The 22,569-nt window shown below is 39.9% G+C and overlaps 1 protein-coding gene across 4 annotated transcripts in view; it reads right to left on the bottom strand.

The window, feature by feature from the left end:
* The window catches only part of mastl (microtubule associated serine/threonine kinase-like), a 44,352-nt gene that overhangs the window by 20,644 nt on the left and 1,139 nt on the right, over window positions 1-22,569 (bottom strand). The window contains exons 2-8 of one of the 4 annotated variants that reach the window (XM_072576008.1): window positions 19,616-19,753; window positions 17,602-17,741; window positions 10,802-10,890; window positions 4,570-4,676; window positions 2,343-2,372; window positions 851-992; window positions 202-368 (exon numbers count right to left, since the gene is read on the bottom strand). In XM_072576008.1, coding sequence (XP_072432109.1) covers window positions 202-368; window positions 851-992; window positions 2,343-2,372; window positions 4,570-4,676; window positions 10,802-10,890; window positions 17,602-17,741; window positions 19,616-19,753 — 813 coding nt within the window. Of the gene's footprint in view, window positions 1-201; window positions 369-850; window positions 993-2,342; window positions 2,373-4,569; window positions 4,677-10,801; window positions 10,891-17,601; window positions 17,742-19,615; window positions 19,754-22,569 lie in introns of those variants that run through there. The other 3 variants (XM_072576010.1, XM_072576011.1, XM_072576012.1) reach the window with 3 other exon arrangements.

A 22,569-nucleotide genomic window follows, 5' to 3' on the forward strand; every position in this document is an offset into this window, starting at 1 on the left:
TTGCCTGCTTTTGTTCCTAAATGGGGGAAAACTACAATTTGTCTCAATCACAAAACTGAGATGCATGAGGTGTTCCTTTAGGCAAACTAACTATGATACATTGAGGGACTGAACTTCAATAACCATATTATATTCAACACTCACATGTCTTGAAAAATACTGAAACATTAATCATAAATAACAGGAGTTAAAAAAACTAACCTCCTTTTCCCACAATGGGCTATTTAAACACCCTGATTCAATACTGGAGGGATACAAGTGGGATTGGCTGCTGGTAGTTGATGCTCCAAACCTCTTACTTGACTGGACAAAGTCTGGTGTCAGATATCTAACTGGCAGGGAAGGACTACAAGATGAGCTGTCAGCACCTATTGAAGGAAAATGTAAAATTTACTGATCAGTAGAAAAAGGAAGTGTAATATTCATAAAATATATTTCATATTTTAAGTGTATGCAAATAAAAACACAGAACCATAATGACATGAAAAGTTGATAAATATTACAGTTGCAAACAAAAGCAGCTCCACATTTATTTTAATAGTAATTGAGTGCAGTTTATTACTTTTCCTTTCTTAGAAAATAAATACTAGACTGCACATATAGCTCACTACAGCAAAGCTAGAAAGCTTTCCTAGAGATACTTATTGCTAGCAGTCAGCTTCAGAACTACTCACTTATCGATGAAGCATAACATCTAGTTCTCAGCCAGGTATTTACAGTCATCATCTGACAAAGAACTACTGACTGTATACTCCTGAAACTGGGCATTTATCTGGGTTAGGGAACTATTTATTGTTTCATTGTAAATGTATGTACACATGATATTTCACTTTATTTGCATTAGTCAAACCTTTTATCTTATGCTCTTTGTCACATGCTTTGGCACTCTGAGGCAGAGGAGAACAAAGTGATCCAAAGGAGAGATTGCTGTTGTTTCGCATCATGGGACTCAATATTGGCGACGCATCTTTGGTCTTTCCTCCTACTGTGTTCTACATAGAAAGTCAGACACGCGTAAGCACTTCACTGTACAAAGGGAAAACCTGAAGGTTTTACAGCTTAGATTCTTACCTTTTACAGGAATAACTAATACCAAGTAGCAACTTAAAATAAAATAGTGTCATCATTTTTTAAAAATTAACATGGGCTGTTTTGAAGCAGCTCTTGGACGTCACAATTCAACCAAATCAGTCAAAATTTACTGTTAATTTACAATAAATATTCGCAAACAAAAACTAAATCATTAGATGCAATACAGTCTTCATTAGTCTACATGCTAAGACTATGATTGTATGTGTTAAAGTATCATCTCAACAGCTGGTGGAATTTAAATTCAATTAAAGAGAATCTGGAGTGGAATGTCAGTTTAACATCATAAAAACCCATTTGGTTTGCTAAAGTTCTCTAAGGAAATCTGCAATCCTTGTCTGATCTGGCCAACATGAGACTCCAAATCTCCAGCAACTTGATTGACTCTTAACTGCTTTCTGAAATAGTCCAGCAAGACACTGAATTTGAGGGCAATTCGAGATGGGGAATGCACAGTGATGCACAAATGCCATGGAAGTTTTTTTATTCAAATGGTATAAACTAGTGTAAACTTGCCTTCACACTCAGACCATTGAGTACAGGATTTGTGATGTTGAGGTTGTACAGTAGCTGGTGAGGCCATTTTTGGAGTACTATGTACTGCTCTGATCACCCTCCTCTGGAAAGGACACTATTAAATTGGAGAAGGTTCAGAAAAGATTAACAAAGATGTTGCCAGGACTGGAGGGTTTGAGCTACAAGGAGAGGCTGGGACTTTTTTCATTGGAATGCAGGAGATTGAAGAGTGACCTTATTGATGTTCATAAGGTCACGAAGAGCATAGATAAAGTGAATAGCAAAGGTCTTTTGCCTATAGTGGGGAAGTTCAAAGCTATGAGGTATGTTTTTAAGGTAAGAGGAAAAAGATTTAAAAGAGACCTGGGGGAAATTTTTCTACACAGAAGGTAGTTCACATGAGGAATTAACTGCCAGAGGAAATGATAGAAGCAGGTACAGTTAAAACATTTAATAGACATTTGGATTGATTCATGAATAGGAAAGGTTTAGAGTGATATGGGCCAAACACAGACAAGTAGGATGAGTTTAATTTGGGAAATGTGGTCAGCACGGATGAGTTGGACTGAAGAATCTGTTTCCGTGCTATATGGCTTTATGACACTAGCTGAAGAATGAAGGTGAATGGCGTGACAGTAAACGGATACAGAAGTTACAAAATGAAAATAGTTAATCATGCCCAATTTGTCTATGTCAGTATTTATCCTGAGTAAATAGCCTAAATTAAAGTTACTCACCTTGTTTGCATTTCTCTTCGACCTCCTTTCCTTCACAGAACAAAAGTACAATGAGTTGAAATGAAGTAGGATGGGAAGAGGGTCTTGTAATGCATGAAACAAAGATTAGGCCTATATTATTTGAGTTTAGAAGAATTAAAGATAGAAGATCTTGAGGTGAGTGGATAGGTGCCGACTGGGAGGATGCTACCTTGTTAGGCATGGTGATAACTAAAACCATATGACGTAGTTCAAGAATAAGTGATCGCCTTTTTAAGATGAACACTGAACACTCAACTTGAGGTGTTTATAGATTTGTCATCACCTCTTGGGAGTTTATTTTTTTTAAACCTACAATTCCATGTCACTTAATAAAACACTCAACTGCCTAAAATATGACATTTACCAACAAATACCTTAGTTTCCCTACAATCAGTCCTGCAATTCGGCACCACCCACATACCATTCCCAACCTCATTTTAAATGGTTCCTGGTCCCCCAACATATTCAACTCTTGGATCTGATCTACAAGTAGTTCTACAGATCCATCACATCAGCAAAACTCCCAGGATACTTCAAATAGGAGCACAGGCCTTAATTTTTATGCGAGAATGGAACTTGAATCCTAAATCCTATGACTAAAGAGACAAGCTACTACTCACTAAGCCATGCAGAGAAATTATACTGAACAAATTACAGTTCTGTAGGAGCTTAGGTTGAGCAGTCAAGTGGTGAAAGTTTAGGGCAAATGCAAATACTTGAGAAGGGTTTATGGCTATGAAGGCTGAGTTGAAGTAAAGATGAATGCTCAAGAGAAGGAACTGAAATGGGAAGGAGTGGGTGAAGAGGAATACATGATGTAATAAGATAGTAGTATTGAAGAGGAGAGTTGAAAGGACTTGCAAGTGACACGACTTGATGGTTGCTCAGTTATAGTTATCGACAAGAGTCGGCTAGACAGCAGCAAAAAAGCAGAAATCAAAGGAAAATCTGCATGTAAAACATTGGGCCTCATAACTTGCATGTGTCAGATTAAATCAGCATGAGTAATCATGTTCTTTATGATTAACAGGAGCTGTACGTGGTGGTTTGCTGGAGTTGATGGTGGTCAGAGATTGATTCTAACACATGGACAGGCTATTCAATACAAGAGAAAGTCTGGATTTACTTATTACAAATCAAACAACAATAAAGGATGACTATGTAGTGTGACTGAGAAGTGGCAAAAACAGTAAGATATTTAAGGACAGGAAATGTTCGACTTTCAGAATGTTTTCAACACATTAAACTATTAAAATGGTCAAACCCTAAAAACAGTGTGCCAGAGAAACTCAGCAGATCTGGCAGCATCTGTGGAGAAACTGAGTTTGCACTTCAAGTCCAGTTTGACTCTTTTTTTTGGAACCGAGTGTCTCCAGTACTTTCTGCTTTTATTTCAGATATCCAGCATCTTTAATATTTTTGATTTTTGAGGCTGACAAACTACACACACACACAATATTATTTTAGTTCAGAAATTAATTGTAGTTCTGCTAAGTGTAACACATGGAAACAACAAACAAACATGCATCTATATTTGGTTTTTCAGAACCTTCCGTGTATTTCAGACAATTAAGCATTTCGAAAATATGGAGATGGTTGGAGCGGAAGAAAACAAAGCAGGCATTGCACACACAGTGATGTTTCAGAAACACCAATGAAACAATGAAAAGACAATTTTATTGATGTAGGTTCAGTTATAAATTTTGGCCACAGCACCTCCATCTATTCTTGCTCCAACCAATGACAGAATGACAGTGCAGTCTAATATTGTATCTGAAAGACAGGTTTTTGACAAAATACTCCTTCAGCCTTGCACTATTGTAAAAAGTGAAAAGAAAAGTGCTTTAACGTCCCAAATACTGAAAGTGCACAGAGTTGACAATATTATTGCAGGTGTTTTATTCCAGTGTCATATGTAAACTTAAAAAGAAACAAGGTAAACAAGCAGTTGAGTGTATTCTAATACAGTTTTACTTCACCAAATCTTAAGCAGTTTTCTGGTCAGATGTTAACTATCTATTTCCTAATATTTTGTGCTTTCATTACTGTAAAGAAGACTTAAATTATAATCTTCAAGCAAGAATCAAACCTAAGAAAAATGGCAATTAATTCTCAGAACTTATATAAAAGACCTTATATTGGAATATCACAATTGAAATAAGAATCAACACCTTTTACAGTACTCCATAGCAGAATCAGTACTTACAAAGCTCAAAGAACTGATGAGAGACAAGATCTGGCCTGGAGTACGATAGTAATCCAGTTTTGGATTAATCATGGATGGTGTGTTGAGAATATCCATGATGTTTATCTCTTGAGACAAAAACAAGAAGTTAGAAATTCTTAGTGGTCAAAATAGCTTTAATTAGAACATGGAATTTAGATTATTTTTTATTTAGATTTAAAATCACATCGTTAAGCCTCACTAGGATACTGTGCTAGAAATAAAGTCCCATTACTCTGGGAATCACCATAAAGTCAAATATTTAAAACGTAAAATTCCCTAATTTACTGGATTTCTGGATTGAGGTTGACAGAGATCACTGACCAGGTTTCTATACTCAAAAGGAATTACTATTTATTACAAGGGAATAAACTCTAGCTACAGGTAAATAATATGAACAATCGCTCATATAATTCTACTAGTTAAAACTATAATCCCCATAAAACCTGCCTTACAAATATAGCAAAAAAAAAAGGTTATGAGTAGAGGGTAAAACTGGGTAGCAGTTTAGTGGTCCCTGCTCACAGGATCTGCTGAGATCACTTTTGCCCTGATTAGAATGCAGTCTTCCTTCCCCAGATGCTTACAACGACCTGCAGGAAGTTTAGAGTGGCTGACTCAATTACAAAATGGTCTCTGACTTATTAATTACTTGTCTCAGCCTACAGCAGCTGATGGAAGAAATAAAATGGTTTTCATCAGGCTTGAAGCAGCTTTTACTGCAGAGATCACAAATCCTGAGCTGGTGGAGATTAGATGGCTTCTGTCTATATTGTTCACAGCCCCAGGCTCTTCGCTACTGGAGAACCAATCACATAGCTGTTGGAAGGCAGAAGCTCTTGGTCATTGGTCTGTGGACTAGTGACCAGTTATCAATCAGCTACTTGTTGCCAAATGAATCTCTGTGGATACACATTGTTGATTCCTGATCATCTGCACATTCTCCTCATACTGCAAGAACCAGTAGCTGTATAAAGAGTGCTTAAAATGAGTGTCAGGTTATTTGCTTTAAAAAAACACAGTAATCCTTCAGCAAACCTTTGTTTTTAAAACAGTTCTATTCTCATGTCATACCGCTTTTAAAGAAAGGTGAAAAAGGAAAATCAGGGAAATACAAACTAACTAACCTAACATCTGTGGTAAGGATGGGGTAATTGAACACTTTGAAAATTTTCAGTTCATCAGGGCAAGTCAGCCAGGATTCAAAAAGGGAGTCATGCCTGACAAATCTTATTGAATGTTTTGAAGAGGTGACTTCAAGTGGTGGTCTATGGTTTTTAAATCAAATGCCTTCCGGAAATTCATATAAGGTCCCACATAAGAGACTGTTATCTGACGTAGAAGTTCATGAAATTGAGGGCAAATTACTGATATAGCTAGGATATTGACTGAGTGGCAGGTGACAAAGTAGGGATGATGGGTAGGTACTCAAATTGGCAGGATGTGACCAGTGAGGACACACAGATCTGTGTAAGGGTCTTAATTATTCATGTTATTTACTAACAACTTGAATAATGGCACAAAGTCTTATATCCATGTTTGCTAATGACACAAAGATAGGTGGTACTGTAGACAGTGTAGATGATAGCATTAAATTATAAAGGGATATTGATAAACCAAGTGAATGGGCAAAATTGTAGTCAATGGAGGTCAATGGAAGCAACTGTGAGGTTATCCATTTTGGACTGAAAAGGATAGATCAGGGTGCTTTCTAGATAGTATGAGATTAAATACAGAGGATGTCCATAGAGACTTGGGGTACACATGCATAGCTCTTGAAAATATCACAAACTGGTGCAGAAGAGAAGCAAGAAAGCTGATGGAATGCTTATTGTTATATCTAGAGAACTGAATTACAAGGACACAGTAGTTTGCAGCAGTTATAGAATTCTCTGATTAGAGTCCACTTGGAGTACTTGAGCAGATTTGAGCACCAGACTTTAGAAAGTACAACATAGGTTTATAAGAATGATACCTGGACGTCAGGATTTAAATTAATATAGAATTCCTACAGTGTGGAAACAGGCCTTTCAACCCAACAAGTCCACACCAACCTCTGAAGAGTATCCCATCCAGACCCATTCCTCTACCCTGTTATCCTATATTTACCCCTGACTAGTGCAACTAACCTACACATCCCTGAACACTATGACAATTTAGCACAGCCAATCCACCTAACCTGCACATCTTTGGATTGTGGGAGGAAACCAGAGCACCTGGAGGAAACCCACAGACACAGGGAGAATGTGCAAACGCCACACAGACAGTCAACCAAGCCTGGAATCGAACTCACAGAAGAGAGATTATACAAATTAGACCTGTTTTCTCTCGAATTTAGAAGGTTAAGGATGATACGATTGAAGTCTTCAAAATATTACCAAGAAAAGATAGATTAGATAAACTATTTCCACTTGATGATGATTCTAGAACTAGGGGACAGAGTCTGAAAATTAGGGCTATACTGTTCTGGAGAGATGTTAGAAAGCACTTCTACACACAAAAATTGGTGAAAGTTTAGAACTCTTTCACAAATGGCAGAGAATACTGAATCAGTTGTTAATTTTAGATTTGAGACAGGTTTTGTTTTTGTTATGCAAAAGTATAATGGGGTGGGTCCAAAGGCAGGTTTTTGGAGTTAGGTTGCAGATCAGCCATGACATCATTGAATGGTGGAGCACATTAATGGCGTTGAATGACTGACTCTTACATTCCTCATTTCAGTCCACAATCAAAATTCATAAAAATAGACACCATCTTTACAATGTATTGCAGCAACGTAGTTAAACAGGATGAGATAGCAATATTAACAAAGATAAAGAGTTTCTACAAGCATTTAAAAGGGAGATTTAAACAAATCTAAAGTGAGCATTAGTCCTCTAAAAAGAGACTAGAGCCACAGTATTGGAAAATAAGGACATTACAAATGAATTGAACAGATGTTTTCAGTCTGTCTTCATTACAGGAGAGATAAATAATGGGCTGGAAAGGGTGCTGCAAAAATGATTAGAACTATTGGCTGACAAGCCTCCAGGTTCTGTTGGACAGCATCCTAATATCTTTTTAAAAAAGGCTGTTGAGATAGTAGACATTGGATTTAATTTCCCAAAATTCCCTAGATTCTGAAGAAGTCAGAAAAGATCTACAAGGATGTTGCCAGGGTTGGAGGATTTGAGCTATAGGGAGAGGTCGAATAGGCTAGGGCTGTTTTCCCTGGAGCGTCGGAGGCTGAGGGGAGACCTTATACAGGTTTACAAAATCTTGAGGGACATGGATAGGATAAATAGGCAATCTTTTCCCTGGTGTGGGGGAGTCCAGAACAAGAGGGCATAGGTTTAGGGTGAGAGGGGAAAAGATATAAAAGACACCTAAGGGGCACCTTTTTCACGCAGAAGGTGCTATGTGTATGGAATGAGGAAGTGGTGGAGGCTAGCACAATTGCATCATTTAAAAAGGCATCTGGATCAGTATATGAATAGGAAGGGTTTGGAGGGATATGAAGGAGAAAGTGAGGACTGCAGATGCTGGAGATCAGAGCTGAAAATGTGTTGCTGGAAAAGCACAGCAGGTCAGGCAGCATCCAAGGAACAGGAGAATCAACGTTTTGGGTACGAGCCCTTCTTCAGGACTTTCCTCATTCCTGAAGAAGGGCTCATGCCCGAAACGTCGATTCTCCTGTTCCTTGGATGCTGCCTGACCTGCTGTGCTTTTCCAGCAACACATTTTCAGCTTGGAGGGATATGGGCCAGGTGCTGGCAGGTAGGACAGATTGGGTTGGCATATCTGGTCGACATGGATGAGGTGGACCGAAGGGTCTGTTTCTGTGCTGGACATCTCTATGACTCTAAGTCCCAGTAGGATTGGAAAATAACAACTGTGAATCTTCTATTTAACAAAACGAGACAGCAGGAAACTATACGTCAGTTAGCCAACATTTGTAGTAGGGAAAATTGTGGAATCTGTTAGAAGAGGTTATGGCAGAGCAGTTAGAAAATCTCAAAAAAATCAAATGGAGTCAACATATTTTTGTGACATTTTGACAAATTTTAGATTTATTTCAATTAATGACAGGCAACATGGACAAAGGGGAACCTATAGATGTACTACACTTGAACATCTCGATGGCATTTGACATGAAAGGTTACTACACTAAATAAGAGTTCATGAATAGGGATAACTTGTCATGGATAGAAGATTGGGTAGGTAACAAAAAACAGTAATGTAGATAAAACATTTTCAGATTGGCAGAGTATAACAAGTGCCGCGCCAAAATTGATTAGTGCTGAATCATTCAAATCTTCAATTTATATTAATAAAGAAGGACCTCAATTATCCGAACGAGATGGGCAGGCACTATTTCGTTCGGATAATTAATCAGTTAATCAATTCAATACCTCTCCTCTGCGGCTCAGAATTTTCTATTAGGTCTGCTCCCCATTCAAGACACTAAATAGCAGCATACCTCATGTAAGCCCCCGCCCGCCCCCCTAACCCCGTCCCACACCGCGCGAGCCCCCACCCGCCCCCCAACTGCGTCCAACACCGCCCCCCCGCCTACCCCCAAACCGTGCCCCCTGCCCACCCCCAACCCCCTCTCTGAGGCAACCGGACTGGACACCAACAAGACTGCTGCTGCTACTGCCTTTTGAAGGGTGAGACTCCAAATAGAACACACATATACAACTTTTTGACAGGTTCCATCTGTGCCCTGTACAGGACAAGGTTAGAGACATTGTCTGGGGAAGTGGGGTTTGTAGACGTCCAGGGGATGTGTGGGAGAGAGAGCGCGAGAGAGCAAGAGCGAGAGAAAGAGAGGAGGCTAGTCATTTAGAGACAGCACCTGCACTCCGTAAACAAAAGGCACGATCAGTGTTGGACACACATCTTTGATGTAATGTTTCTGTCTGCAACTCGAGATCTCCTTTGAATAAACCAATTTTCGAATAATTGGTATTCGGATAATTGAGGTTCCTCTGTATATGACTTGGATAAAAGGAACTGACCATATGGTTGCTAAATTTTCCAATGAGACAAAGACAGTCAGGAGAGCAATTGGTGAAGAGGACATAATATGCAAAATGATTCTAGATGGGTTTCATGAGTGGGTAAGAATGTGGCAGACAGAGAAATTTGTGGGAAAATGTGATCATGCCCACTTTGAAGAAAAGAACAGCAACTCATTAAGTAGAGAGAGATTGAAGAATACAGCAATGTTGAGGGAGCAAAGTATCCTGGTACATGAATCACAAAATATTAGTATTCAGGCACAGCAAGTGATTAGGAGGGCAAATATGTCAATACTTATTGCAAAGGGAATGGATACAAAGGTGGGAAATTTTACTAATATATTACTGTGACATGTGGAGTACAGTGAACTTTGGTCAACCTACTGAAGTAGTTACATTACAAGCAGTTGAGGAGATTCAACCAACTGAGTCCAAGGATTTGTACAAGGTGGAGTTTTAGGGTCTGAGAAAAGATTAGACAAGTTAGGGCCTAGATCCACTGGATTTTGCAAGAATGAGAAGATGACCTTACAGAGACACAAGATCCTGAGGATCGGAAGGGTTTGATGCTGAGAAGATGCTTCCTTTTGTGGGAGAAACTAAAATGAGGGAGACAAAGTTTCAAAATAAGGGATCTCCTATTTAATAGGGATTAGAATTATTTTTCTTTCATAGGGTTTGTGTAACTTTCTTCCCAGAGATCAGTGGAGGCAGGATCATCGAATAGTTTTAAGAATAAGTTGGATAGTTTCTTAATTAACAAGACAGTCAAAGAAAATTGGGACTAGACAGGAAGGCAGAATTGTATTCACAATCAGATTCGTCATAAACCTATCAAATGGTGGAGAAGAGACAAGGGGCTGAATGTTCTACTCTTGCTCCTAACTTGTATGCTTATACAGAACACAGTCTCAGTTGTTTCTTAGTCAAGAGTGCAGTGCTGGAAAAGCCGGTCAGGCAGCACCCGAGAAACGTCAGAGAATCGAAGTTTCAGGCATAAGCCCTTCATCAGAAACAAAACATCCGGCTTATGCCCAAAACGTCGATTCTCCTGCTCCTCGAATGTCGCCTGACCAGCTGTGCTTTTCCAGCACCACACTCTCAACTCTGATCTCCAGCATCTGCAGTCTTCACTTTCTCCTCATTTATTTCGGAGTAAAGTACTAGATTTAAATTACATAAAATTTTACAATAGCCCATTTTGTTCCTACCTCTGTTCAGAGTAACTCTGGAGAGGCCAAAGTCAGTTAACTTGATGTGGCCCTGGTTTGAAATCAACATGTTGTCTGGCTTCAGATCTCTTAAAAAAAAAAATACGGTTGTTACAATTTAAAAGAGGAGGTAAGTAATAAAAATTACTCCGTACAATCACCTTTATCATCTTTCTATGCTGTCCCAAGGAACAATGTCAGAAATACATATCACGCGTGGTGATGAGCCGTAAGTCTCCCCTTTTGATCCTTCATTGTTACTGATCTCAACTGAGATACCACATTTTGTCTTGGTGGGTGGGGGTTTGGTCAGGAGTTGCTTCTAATCACCTTGACTTTTCTTTTCACACACCCAGTCCAACAATAAAACAAAGTATTGAGTATCAACAGCAGGTTTATTCCCAAGTGATGTGCACTAAAATCAGACACACGTGCATAGTATTAGCAGATGATTATGTAGCCCCTTGAGATTATTGAACTTTCTTGCATTGGCAAGCAACATTTTTGTAGCTATGGCATGTTCTTATCCTGTATTGCTATGTTCAGCTATACATAATCCTTGCAGATTTAAGCTATGACAACACTTGGCTTCGGTGTTCTGGGACTATGGGGTTGGTTGAGCAGTTCTGATTCATATTACTCTGCCCTCAACAATTGCAGTTTCTGGAATGTTGGTAATGGTGTGATGCCCACCTGTTCCCTCAATTTATGAAAGGCCACCCACCCACCCCAACCTGCTAAAATCATGAGGTAACTTGCCAATGCTAACTATCTAAAAAGAATACTGTGGTGATAAGGGACAGTATAGTGAGGGGATTGACACTGTTCTCTCCTGTAAAATGCAATGGTTTTGAAGACCGCGCTGCCTGCTTACTGCCAAGGTTTAGGACATCTGCTCAGGAATGGAAAGGAACTTACAATGGGAGGCAGAAGATCTGTCCTTCATAATCCAGATAGGCACCAATCGCAGGACAAGAAAAGGTCTAGCATAATCAACATGAGGGACTTGGCAGCAAACAACAAAGTAGAACCTCAATAAATTAATGACTCGTGAGATATTAAGTGAATATTTCACTTCACTATTTACTGTGGATAAGGGCATGGAAGCTAGGGAACGTGGGGAAATAGATAGTGACATCTTAAAGAGTTCCAATCACAGAAAGGTGGTGCTGTACGTCTTAAAACATAAAGGTAGATAAATTCAGGTATTTCCCAGAACTTTGTTGGAAGCTAGGTAAGAGATTACTGGGCCCGTTGCTGAGATATTTATATCCTTGACTGCCATGGGTGAGCTGCCAGAAGATTGGAGGCTGACTAATGTGGTGAAATTAAAAAGGAAAGGCTGTAAGAAAAAGCCAGGGAACAATAAACCAATGAGCTTTATGTCATTGATGGGTAAGTTGTTGGAGGAGATTCTGGAGGACAGGATTTACATGCATTTGGAAAGGCAAGGACTCTTTAGAGATAGTCAACATGGCTTTGTGTATAGGAAATGGCGTGTCTCTAATTTGATTGAGTTTTTTTGAAGATGCGATAAAGAACATTGCTGAATTCCATATATGTAGAAACAACGTCTACCACTCTGCCTTCATCAAAATGTTTGAAAAAGTTCCACATGGTAGACTGGTTACTTAGCTGAAATCAAATCGGATCTAGGGGAAGCAAGCCAACTGGATGCAAAATTGGGCTGAAGGTAGGAATCAGAGGGTGACAGTAGAGTTGCTTTTCAGACTGGCGGCCTGAAACCAGCAATGCTCCGTAACAATTGGTACTTTTTATCATTTATATACATGATTTGACTATGAACATAGGAGGTTAATAAGTTTTTAAAAATTTCTTCATTGTGGTATGTGGGTGTCACTGGCTCTCCAGCATTTATTACCAATTCCTAGTTGCCCTTGAGAAGATGGTAGTGAGCTGCCTTCTTGAACTGCTGGAGTCTACCTTTTGCTGATATTAAAATAGCTGGTCTAGTGGACAATGAATATTATCTCAGAGTACAACAAGGCCTCGATCAGATGGGCCAATGTGCTGAGGAGTAGCAGATAGAGTTTAATTTAGACAAATGTAAAGTGCTACATTTTAATAAGACAAACCAGGGCAGGACTAAACATTTAATGTTAGAACCATGGGAGTGGTGTGAAGCAAAGAGACCTAGGAGTGCAGGTGCATAGTTCCTTGAAAGTGGAGTCACAGGTAGACAGGGTGGTGAGAAGGTATTTGGCACACATGCCTTAATTGATTGCAACAGTGAGTATAGGATCTGGGATGTCATGCTGATGCTATACAGGATATCAATGAGGGCCACCTTTAGAACACTGTACAATTCTGGTAAGCCTTCTACAGGAAGGATGTTGTCAAACTCGACAGGATGCAGAACAAAATTACAAGGACATTGCCAGAATCAGCGTGTCCGAGTTACAAAGAGTGGCTGAATCGACTGGGGCTTTTTTTGGCTGGAGAGTCAGAAGCTGAGGGGTGAGCTTATCGAGCTTTATAAAATCGTGAGGGGTATGAATTGGGTAAAAATTCAAAAGTGTTTTTGATAGGGTGGGGGAGCCACCAGAGGAGAGGTTTAAGATGAGAGGGGAAAGATTTTAAAAGAGACCCAAGAGGCATCATTTTCAAGCATAGGGTGGTGAGTGTATGGAATGAGCTACCAGAGGAAGTGGTGGAGACTGGTGTAATTACAACATTTCAATGGCATCAGGATCGATAGATGAATAAGAAGGGTTGAGGGGGATATGGGCCAAATGCTGGCAAATGGAAGTAGGTCAGACTGGTCCATGCCAACCAGACATCTGAGTTGGACTAAAGGGCTTGTTTCCGTGCTGTTTGTTGTTGACTCCCACCAATGGGATGGTCGGAGTCCCCCAATTCTCAATGACTCACGTTTTGCTCTTTGATGCCATACATGGTCAAATGTGGCATTTATGTCAAATCCAATCACTCTCAGCTCAACTTGGAATTCAAATCCTTTGTCCATGTTTGAACCAAGATGTGGTAAACCATCAAACAGAAGATGAAAGTCAACGGTGTTGTCTAAATGGTAAGAAATTGCAGAGCTTGAAGATACAGATAGATCTGCTTACTGCACGAATCAAAAAGGTTAAGAAAAAGAAGGAAGCATATGTAAGGTTATAGACAGGATAGATTGAGTGAATCCTTAGAAGAGTATAAAGAAAGTAGGAGTATACTTAAGAGGGAAATTAGGAGGGCAAAAAGGGACATGGGATAGCTTTGCCAAATAGAATTAAGGAGAATCCAAAGGGTTTTTACAAATATATTGAGGACAAAAGGGTAACTAGGGAGAGAATAGTGCCCCTCAAAATTCAGCAAGGCAGCCTTTGTGTGGAGCCACAGAAAATGGGGGAAGATACTAAATGAGTATTTTGCATCAGTATTTACTGTGGAAAAGGACATGGAAGATATAGACCGTAGGGAAATAGATGGTGACATCTTGCAAAATGTCCAGATCACAGAGGAGGAAGTGCTGGATGTCTTGAAACAGGTAAAAGTGGATAAATCCCCAGGACCTCATCAGGTGTACCTGAGAACACTGTGGGAAGCTAGAGAAGTGATTGCTGGGCCTCTTGCTGAGATATTTGTATCATCGATAATCACATGTGAGGTGCCGGAAGACTGGAGGTTGGCAAATGTAATGCCACTGTTTAAGAAGGGTGGTAAGGACAAGACAGAGAACTATAGACCAGTGAGCCTGACGTTAGTGATGGTCAAGTTGTTGGAGGGAATTTGGAGGGATAGGATGTACATGTATTTGGAAAGGCAAGGACTGATTAAGGATAGTCAACATGGCTTTGTGCGTGGGAAATCATGTCTCACAAACTTGATTGAGTTTTTTGAAGGAGCAAAGAGGATTGATAGGGGCAGAGCGGTAGATGTGATCTATATGGATTTCAGTAAAGTGTTCAACAAGGTCCCCGCGGGAGACTGATTAGCAAGGTTAGATCTCATGGAATACAGGGAGAACTAGCCATTTGGATACAGAACTGGCTCAATGGTAGAAAACAGGATGGTGGTGGAGGGTTGTTTTTCAGAGTGGAGGCTGGTGACCAGTGGAGTGCCACAAGGATCGGTACTAGGTCCTCTACTTTGTCATTTACATAAATGATTTGGATGCGAGCATAAGAGGTACAGTTCGTAAGTTTGCAGATGACACCAAAATTGGAAGTGTAGTGGACAGCGAAGAAGGTTACCTCAGATTACAACAAGATCTGGACCAGATGGGCCAATGGGTTGAGAAGTGGCAGATGGAGTTTAATTCAGATAAATGCGAGGTGCTGCATTTTGGGAAAGCAAATCTTAGCAGGACTTATACATTTAATGGTAAGGTCCTAGGGAGTGTTGCTGAACAAAGAGACCTTGGAGTGCAGGTTCATAGCTCCTTGAAAGTGGAGTCGCAGGTAGATAGGATAGTGAAGGCGGCATTTGGTATGCTTTCTTTTATTGGTCAGAGTATTGAGTGCAGGAGTTGGGAGGTCATGTTGTGGCTGTACAGGACATTGGTTAGGTCACTGATGGAATATTGTGTGCAATTCTGGTCTCCTTTCTATCGGAAAGATGTTGCGAAACTTGAAAGGGTTCAGAAAAGATTTACAAGGATGTTGCCAGGGTTGGAGGATTTGAGCTATAGGGAGAGGCTGAAGAGTCTGGGGCTGTTTTCCCTGGAGTGTCGGAGGCTGAGGGGTGACCTTGTAGAGGTTTACAAAATTATGAGGGGCATGGATAGGGTAAATAGACAAAGTCTTTTCCCTGGTGTCGGGGAGTCCAGAACTAGAGGGCATAGGTTTAGGGTGAGAGGGGAAAATATGAAAGAGACCTAAGGGGCAACATTTTCATACAGAGGGTGGTACATGTATGGATTGAGCCAGCAAAGGAAGTGGTGGAGGCTGGTACAATAGCAACATTTAAGAGGCATTTGGATGGGTATATGAATAGGAAGGATTTTGAAGGATATGGGCCAGGTGCTGGCAGGTGATACTAGATTGGTTTGGGATATCTGGTCGGCATGGATGGGTTGGACCAAAGGGTCTGTTTCCATGCAGTACATCTATATGACTCTATGTAGGTACAGCAAAAAATTAGGAAAGCTCATAGAATGTTTTCATTTATTCGGAGGGGAACTGAATATTAATGTACGAGGATTTGCTTTTATAGATTATACAGGGTATTATTGAGAACACATCTGGATTAATATGTACAGTAATGGTTTTCAGCTTCAAAGGAAAGATGCAACTGCAGTGGAAGCATTTCACAGACAGTTTACTAGACCACTACCAAGAATGGAACAGGGGGTGGTTTATCGAAAGAGGAAAGACTGGAGAGGCTGGGCTTGTAATTACTGGCATTTAGATCAGCCATGCATGTATTGAATTGCAGACCACACTCAAGGAACCAAGTGGCATATTGCTGCTTCTAATTCAAGACAGCATTGACATTCATGAGGAAAGATCAGAGGTCAGAACAATTGGCATCTTCAGATCTACATTCCAGCAGAGAATGGGCCACAGAAAAGCAACTAAATATTCTATTTGATAGAACAGATCCCCAGTTTAATACTTCAATTCGGAAAAACATATAAATCACAAATTAGCAGCAAATTTAAGATACAGATAACTGACATTTGTGTAACGAATATTGTTATGCAAAGTTTATTTTATACAGAACTACCTACAATATAGTGTGCATCAACAGCCTTATCCCTGATGCCTTGGTACATTACAACTACTTGTATTAATATAGTTTGTTTCAATGCAGGAATAAACATCATGACACTCCATACAGACACAATTGAAGGAAAAAGCATATCAAGCCAAATAAGACGAAAGCAGGTAGTTTCGTTTTTTTTTAAGAAGGTAGGATTGACAATAGGGTCTTAAAAGGAGAAAATTATAAGGCCTTAGGAAAGTAATTAAAGAATGTAACAGCCAACAGTTAACTTAAGGAATCAGGGTGTACAAGACACCAATGTGGACAGAAAGTGGCAAGGGAGAGGGAAAATAGAACAAGTAGTGGTTAAATTTAGAGAGGTTTTCAAAGAATTGAACAACTGAACAGGGTACTACATTGTGACTCAAGATGTTTGTACTAATAGAATAAAAAGCAAGAGACAGTTGACATTCCACCTTCTCTCGATCAATGGTTGCTACAGCAAGACAAGGTGCTTGGATAAAGGAAGCAGAAAATGATTCAATTTATGTAGTGATTGTCATGAATTCTGAACATCTCAAAGCACCTGCTAGTGCTTTTTGAAGGACACAGCAGGCAGTATGTGCACATCTAATATAAATGTGGTAATAACTAGACACAGTCTGTTATTTTGTGATGTTGACTGATAAATAATTTTTTTCCTCTCGGAAACACCAGAGAACTTGCTTGCTCTTTCTTACAATAGCTCCACCTCCACTTGAAGGGATAGATGGAACTTCTATTTAACATTTCATTCAAAACAGACTGTCTCTAACAATTTAGCACTACCTCATTGTGCTGGAATGTCAGCCTCGATTTTTGGGCTCAAGTCCTAAGTGGAACTTGAATCAGGAACACAGACATCACAATGCTGTTTTTCATAATTATTTACCCTATCAGCATTCATCAACTTAGCTCAGTTTTAAAGAAAGCCCACAATTGGGCAAAATACCAGATGTAACTCAAACTACATGCAGCTGTATTCTGAAACAACAGTAGTTGAAGAAAAGTTGAGCACAGTAATACAGATAAGACAAGACAATAACTATATATAATTACACTTGATATCTGTTAATTCAGTGCTACTGTACCTATGAATAATACCATGTCTGTGCAAGTAATCCAAAGCAACAGCGACCTCAGAGATGTACTTTACAGCCATGTCTTCATCAAAATAGCCATAAATATGAAGCAGAGACTTTACATCTCCACCAATGAGATACTCCATCACCTGAGGGAAAAAAAAAGGATTGGTTTATTTTCTCTTTGTCTATGAAGCTAGTCATGGAGTAGAGTCAGAGAGAACTACAACACAGAAAAAGGTCCTTAAGGTCTTTTGCTTAAAAACGTGCTGCTGGAAAAGCACAGCAGGTCAGGCAGCATCAAAGGAAAGGGAGAATCGACGTTTCGGGCATAAGCCCTTCTTCAGGAATGAGGAGGGTGTGCCAAGCAGTGACGTCACTCGCCTACACACAGATTACATCTTCACGAGTCAAAAACAACTACCTAGCTAGTAGATTTCCATTTACCAGCACTTGACCGTGGCCTTGTATGCCTGGCATCACAAGTGCACATCTAAATACTTAAATGTTATGATGGTTTCTGCCTCTACCACCCTTACAGGCAGTGAGTTCCAGATTCCCAACAACCTCTGAGTGAAAATTTTTTTCTTGCTATTTCCTCTAAACCTTTTTCCCTTACCTTAAAAACGTATGACCTCTGGTTACTGATCCTTTCATCAAGGGGCAAACTTTCCTCTTGTCTACCCCATCTATGCTCCTTACAAATTTTATACAAGTCCATTATGTTCCTTTTCAAACCTCTCCTGCTCTAAGGAAAACAACAACAGTCAATCCAAATTTCATAACTGAAATATTTCAGCACAGGTAACATCCTGGTAAAACTCCTCTGAACCATCTCTAGTGCTATCACTTCTTTCCTATCACATGGATTCCAGAAATGCGCACAATACTCTAGCTGCGGCCTAAATGTTATATACAGTTCCAGCATTACCTTCCTACTCTTAAAATTTATGCCTCGACTAATGAAGACAAGTATACCATATACCTTCTTAACCACTTTATCCATCAGTCCTAATATCTTAAAGGACTGAGGTACGTGCCTACCAAGGTCTGTCTGACCTTTGATGCTTATCTTTTTTAGATTACTTTTAGATTAGATTAGATTACTTACAGTGTGGAAACAGGCCCTACGGCCCAACAAGTCCACACCGACCCGCCGAAGCGCACCGACCCATACCCATTCCCCTACATCTAACACTACGGGCAATTTAGCGTGGCCAATTCACCTAATCTGCACATTTTTGGTGCTGTGGGAGGAAACCGTAGCACCCGGAGGAAACCCACGCAGACACAGGGAGAATGTGCAAACTCCACACAGTCAGTCGCCTGAGGCGAGAATTGAACCCGGGTCTCTGGCACTATGAGGCAGCAGTGCTAACCACTGTGCCACCCACAATCTAGATCCTGTCTGATCCAGGGTCCTACAGATCATGTATTCCTTTGCTTTGTTTATCCTTCTGTGTGTATCTTGTATTTATCTTTCGTAGCATAAAAGTAAAACAGTTACATGTCTAGCAATTGTGCAGATCTTTTTTTAAAAAAAAGACTCATCAGCTAGTATATTCTATTTCATTAATTGCTTCCCCAAAAGCCTGGATGCACGTCTGCAAAAAATTCCATGGCTTTCACACCTGCTATTAGCAAGACAACAACAATTTCAATTCTCTCAATCTAGCCTGTTTTGAATACCTACATTCCCTTCATCACCATTAGCATCCATACTTTCTGCACCTCAGTCCTAACTCTCTGGAATTCTTAATTGATCTCTTCTCTTCCCCTCTCCCTTTGAGACCCTTCTTATAGTCAACACGTTGTGGAAGCATCGAGTCATCCCTCCTAATTGATCCATTTTTATTTCACTGTCCATTTCATCTTCACGTTTGCAATGTAACTTGGTCCACTTATTGAAGTTAATAGCACCATATACGTTGAAGCGGTTACGTTATAAAAAACCTCCTTTAAGCACTTCTAACAGTTATTTCCCATAATTAAATGCACCTGACAAAAAAAAGCATATACTTACAAGGTAAACATTGTTGGCAGACTGCAATGAATAGTACAAATGCACAATGAAAGGGCTTTTGCTAAGAGCTAGTGCAGCTCTTTCTGCTTGCAATTGCTGCACCATGTTTTTATGTAACAGATCAGCTTTCTTGACAACCTTAGATAAGGGGTCAGGAAGAGACAAAACAAAAATATGAACATTTCTAATTAGAACAAAAACATTTCTGTATGAGAGTCTTGAAAAAGTAGCATTTTATTCTCTAAATTTCACATCAAGCACTTTTTCCAAATCAAATTTACATTTAATTGTTTCACATACAAAATATTTTTTGTTTGAGAATTGAGTATTACTGGAAATGATAGTTTGTCAAAACTTTTCATCTCGCAGACATGAGGACCACATGTAAGAATTTAAATTTGAGGGGAAACATCCATTTATATGATGAAAGAAGAGTGCAAATTTGGCTAATAGATTCTGGTGCATTCTCCATGAGAACACACCTCTACCAATCAGATTTGACTTACACTTATAACAAGCCAGAAATTTATAAAAAGGTTCACACCAAAAATGTTACATCTTTCTCTCCATTTACAAATGCTAATTGATTTGTTACCAGAACATAAAATTTACATTTACAGTTTCTTTAAAATTGAGATATTTTGAAGTTGGCATTATAAACATTTAACGTCATCTTGAAATTTAGCAATTTTAATTCTTTTGCTGTCTTGTACACCTAGTCTTGTTCTCAGTACTACAGCCAAGGATATAGAAGCATTTATCATTATCTCCTGAATAATATTGCCCTTCCCTTGACAAATATCACATTTTAACACCTTTCTGCTAAATTAATGGAAGAATTAATGTCTCATGTGTTACACATTTTTATTTGAACATCAAAGTTAAGTCTCGGACAATTCTACAGAAATCATTTTTGAAGAATTCATTCACAGGACATGGGCACAACTGGCTTGGCTAGCTTTTACTACTCATGCCAAACTACCCTTAAGGCAGTGAACCACCTTATTACGTACAGCAAATCATGGGAGCGTTGCAGAACAAAGAGATCTTGGATTGCAGGTTTATAACTCCTTGAAAGTAGAGCCACAGGTAGAAAGGATACTGAAGGCGGTGCTTGGTATGCTTACCTTTATTGGTCAGAGTATTGAGTATAAGTGTTGGGAGGTTATGTTGCAGCTGTACAGGATATTGATTAGGTCACTGTTGGAATCTTGCATGAGTTCTGATCTCCTTCCTATTGGAAGGATGTTGTGAAACTTGAAAGGGTTCAGAAAAGATTTACAGGGATATTGCCACGGTTGGAGGATTTGAGCTACAGGGAGAGGCTGAATAGGCTAGGGCTGTTTTCACTGGAGCATCGAAGGCTGAGGGGTGACCTCAGAGATTTATAAAATCATGAGGGGCATGGATTGGATAAATAGACAAAGTCTTTTCCCTGGGGTGGGGGAGTCCAGAACTAGAGGGCGTAGATTTAGGGTGAGAAGGGAAAGATATAAAAGGGACCTAAGGGGCAAATTTTTCATGCAGAGGTTGGTGTGTGTATGGAATGCGCTGCCAGAGGAAATGGAGGAGGCTGGTGTAATTGCAAAATTTAAAAGGCATCTGGAAGGGTATATGAATAGGAAGGGTTTAGAGGGATATGGGCCAAGTGCTGTCAAATGAGTCATAGTCAGAGAGATGTACAACACGGATTAGGTTGGGATATCTGTTTGGCATGAACGATTTGGACCGAAGGGTCTGTTTCCGTGCTTACATCTCTCCGACTATGACTCTATGGCATTTAAATATTCTCTGAATGCCATTTGGAAGGCAGTTCCAGGACAGAGAAGGAATGATATTGTTCTAACTCAGGATCGCAAGTGACCCCAAAGGAACTTACCTGTGGTACTTCCACGTATCTGCTGCCTTTGCTCTTCTAAGTGAAGATATCACAGATTTAGTGGGTACTTTCATTGGAATTTGGCGAATTACAGCAGTACATCTTGTAGATTATACACACTGCTGCCACTACGCATAAATGATAGAGGAGGTGATTTGTTTTTAATGCAGCAGATAGGATATCAATTAAGATGGCTGCTTTTGTCAACTTTTTTAAATGCCTTTGAAGCTCCAGTCAAGTGGAAAGTCCACATTACACTCCTGATGTGAGACTTGCAGACAGGCTTTCAAGCGTCAAGAGGGGATCAAAGTTTGGGAGATTTGTCTGTGTGTGTGGCTACTAAGGATAGCTGGTCGTGTCGTTTCGTGGCTAGTTGGTGTTCGTGTATACGGATCGTTAACTGACAGTTAACTAACAGACGACAAGCAACATGAATTTGACTGGGACAACACTACCATTATAGGGCAAGCCAAACAGAGAACAGCCAGGGAATTCCTCGAGGCATGGCACTCATCCACAGATTCTATCAACAAACACATCGACCTGGACCCAATATACCGGCCACTACAGTGGACAGCTCAAACTGACAACCGGAAGCGGCAGAGACAGGCCACGATAAATGCCGGAGGAAACAGCACACTAGCGCTTCACAGGAGGCTCCCAAGCACTGAGGATGTACCTAGACAGGGGACGAAACGTTTGCAAGACAAGTTCCCAGCTCGGCGAACAGAACCACAAGTCAAGAGGGGAGTTAGTCACTGTAACATCCAAGCCTCTGAATTGCTGTGTAACTATCATACTTAAATAACTACTACAGCTCGACTTCTGGTCAATGGCAACCCAAATGAGGAATGCAGCAATGGCAATGCCAGTGAATATCATGGGGCAATTGCCAGGTTCTCATTTGTTGGAGATGGGTAATTGGCAAGTAACATTTCTGCCACACAAGCACCAAACACTTACCAACTCATGCCTGAATGTTGACAGTTCTTCCTGCAATGAACAGAGTTCTTCAATATGTCAGGAGTCACAAATGGAACACAGCATTGCACTCTGATCATTTCACACTCCCACT

The sequence above is a fragment of the Chiloscyllium punctatum genome, chromosome 8 (assembly GCF_047496795.1).
Source record: "Chiloscyllium punctatum isolate Juve2018m chromosome 8, sChiPun1.3, whole genome shotgun sequence".
NCBI classification, from domain to species: domain Eukaryota; kingdom Metazoa; phylum Chordata; class Chondrichthyes; order Orectolobiformes; family Hemiscylliidae; genus Chiloscyllium; species Chiloscyllium punctatum.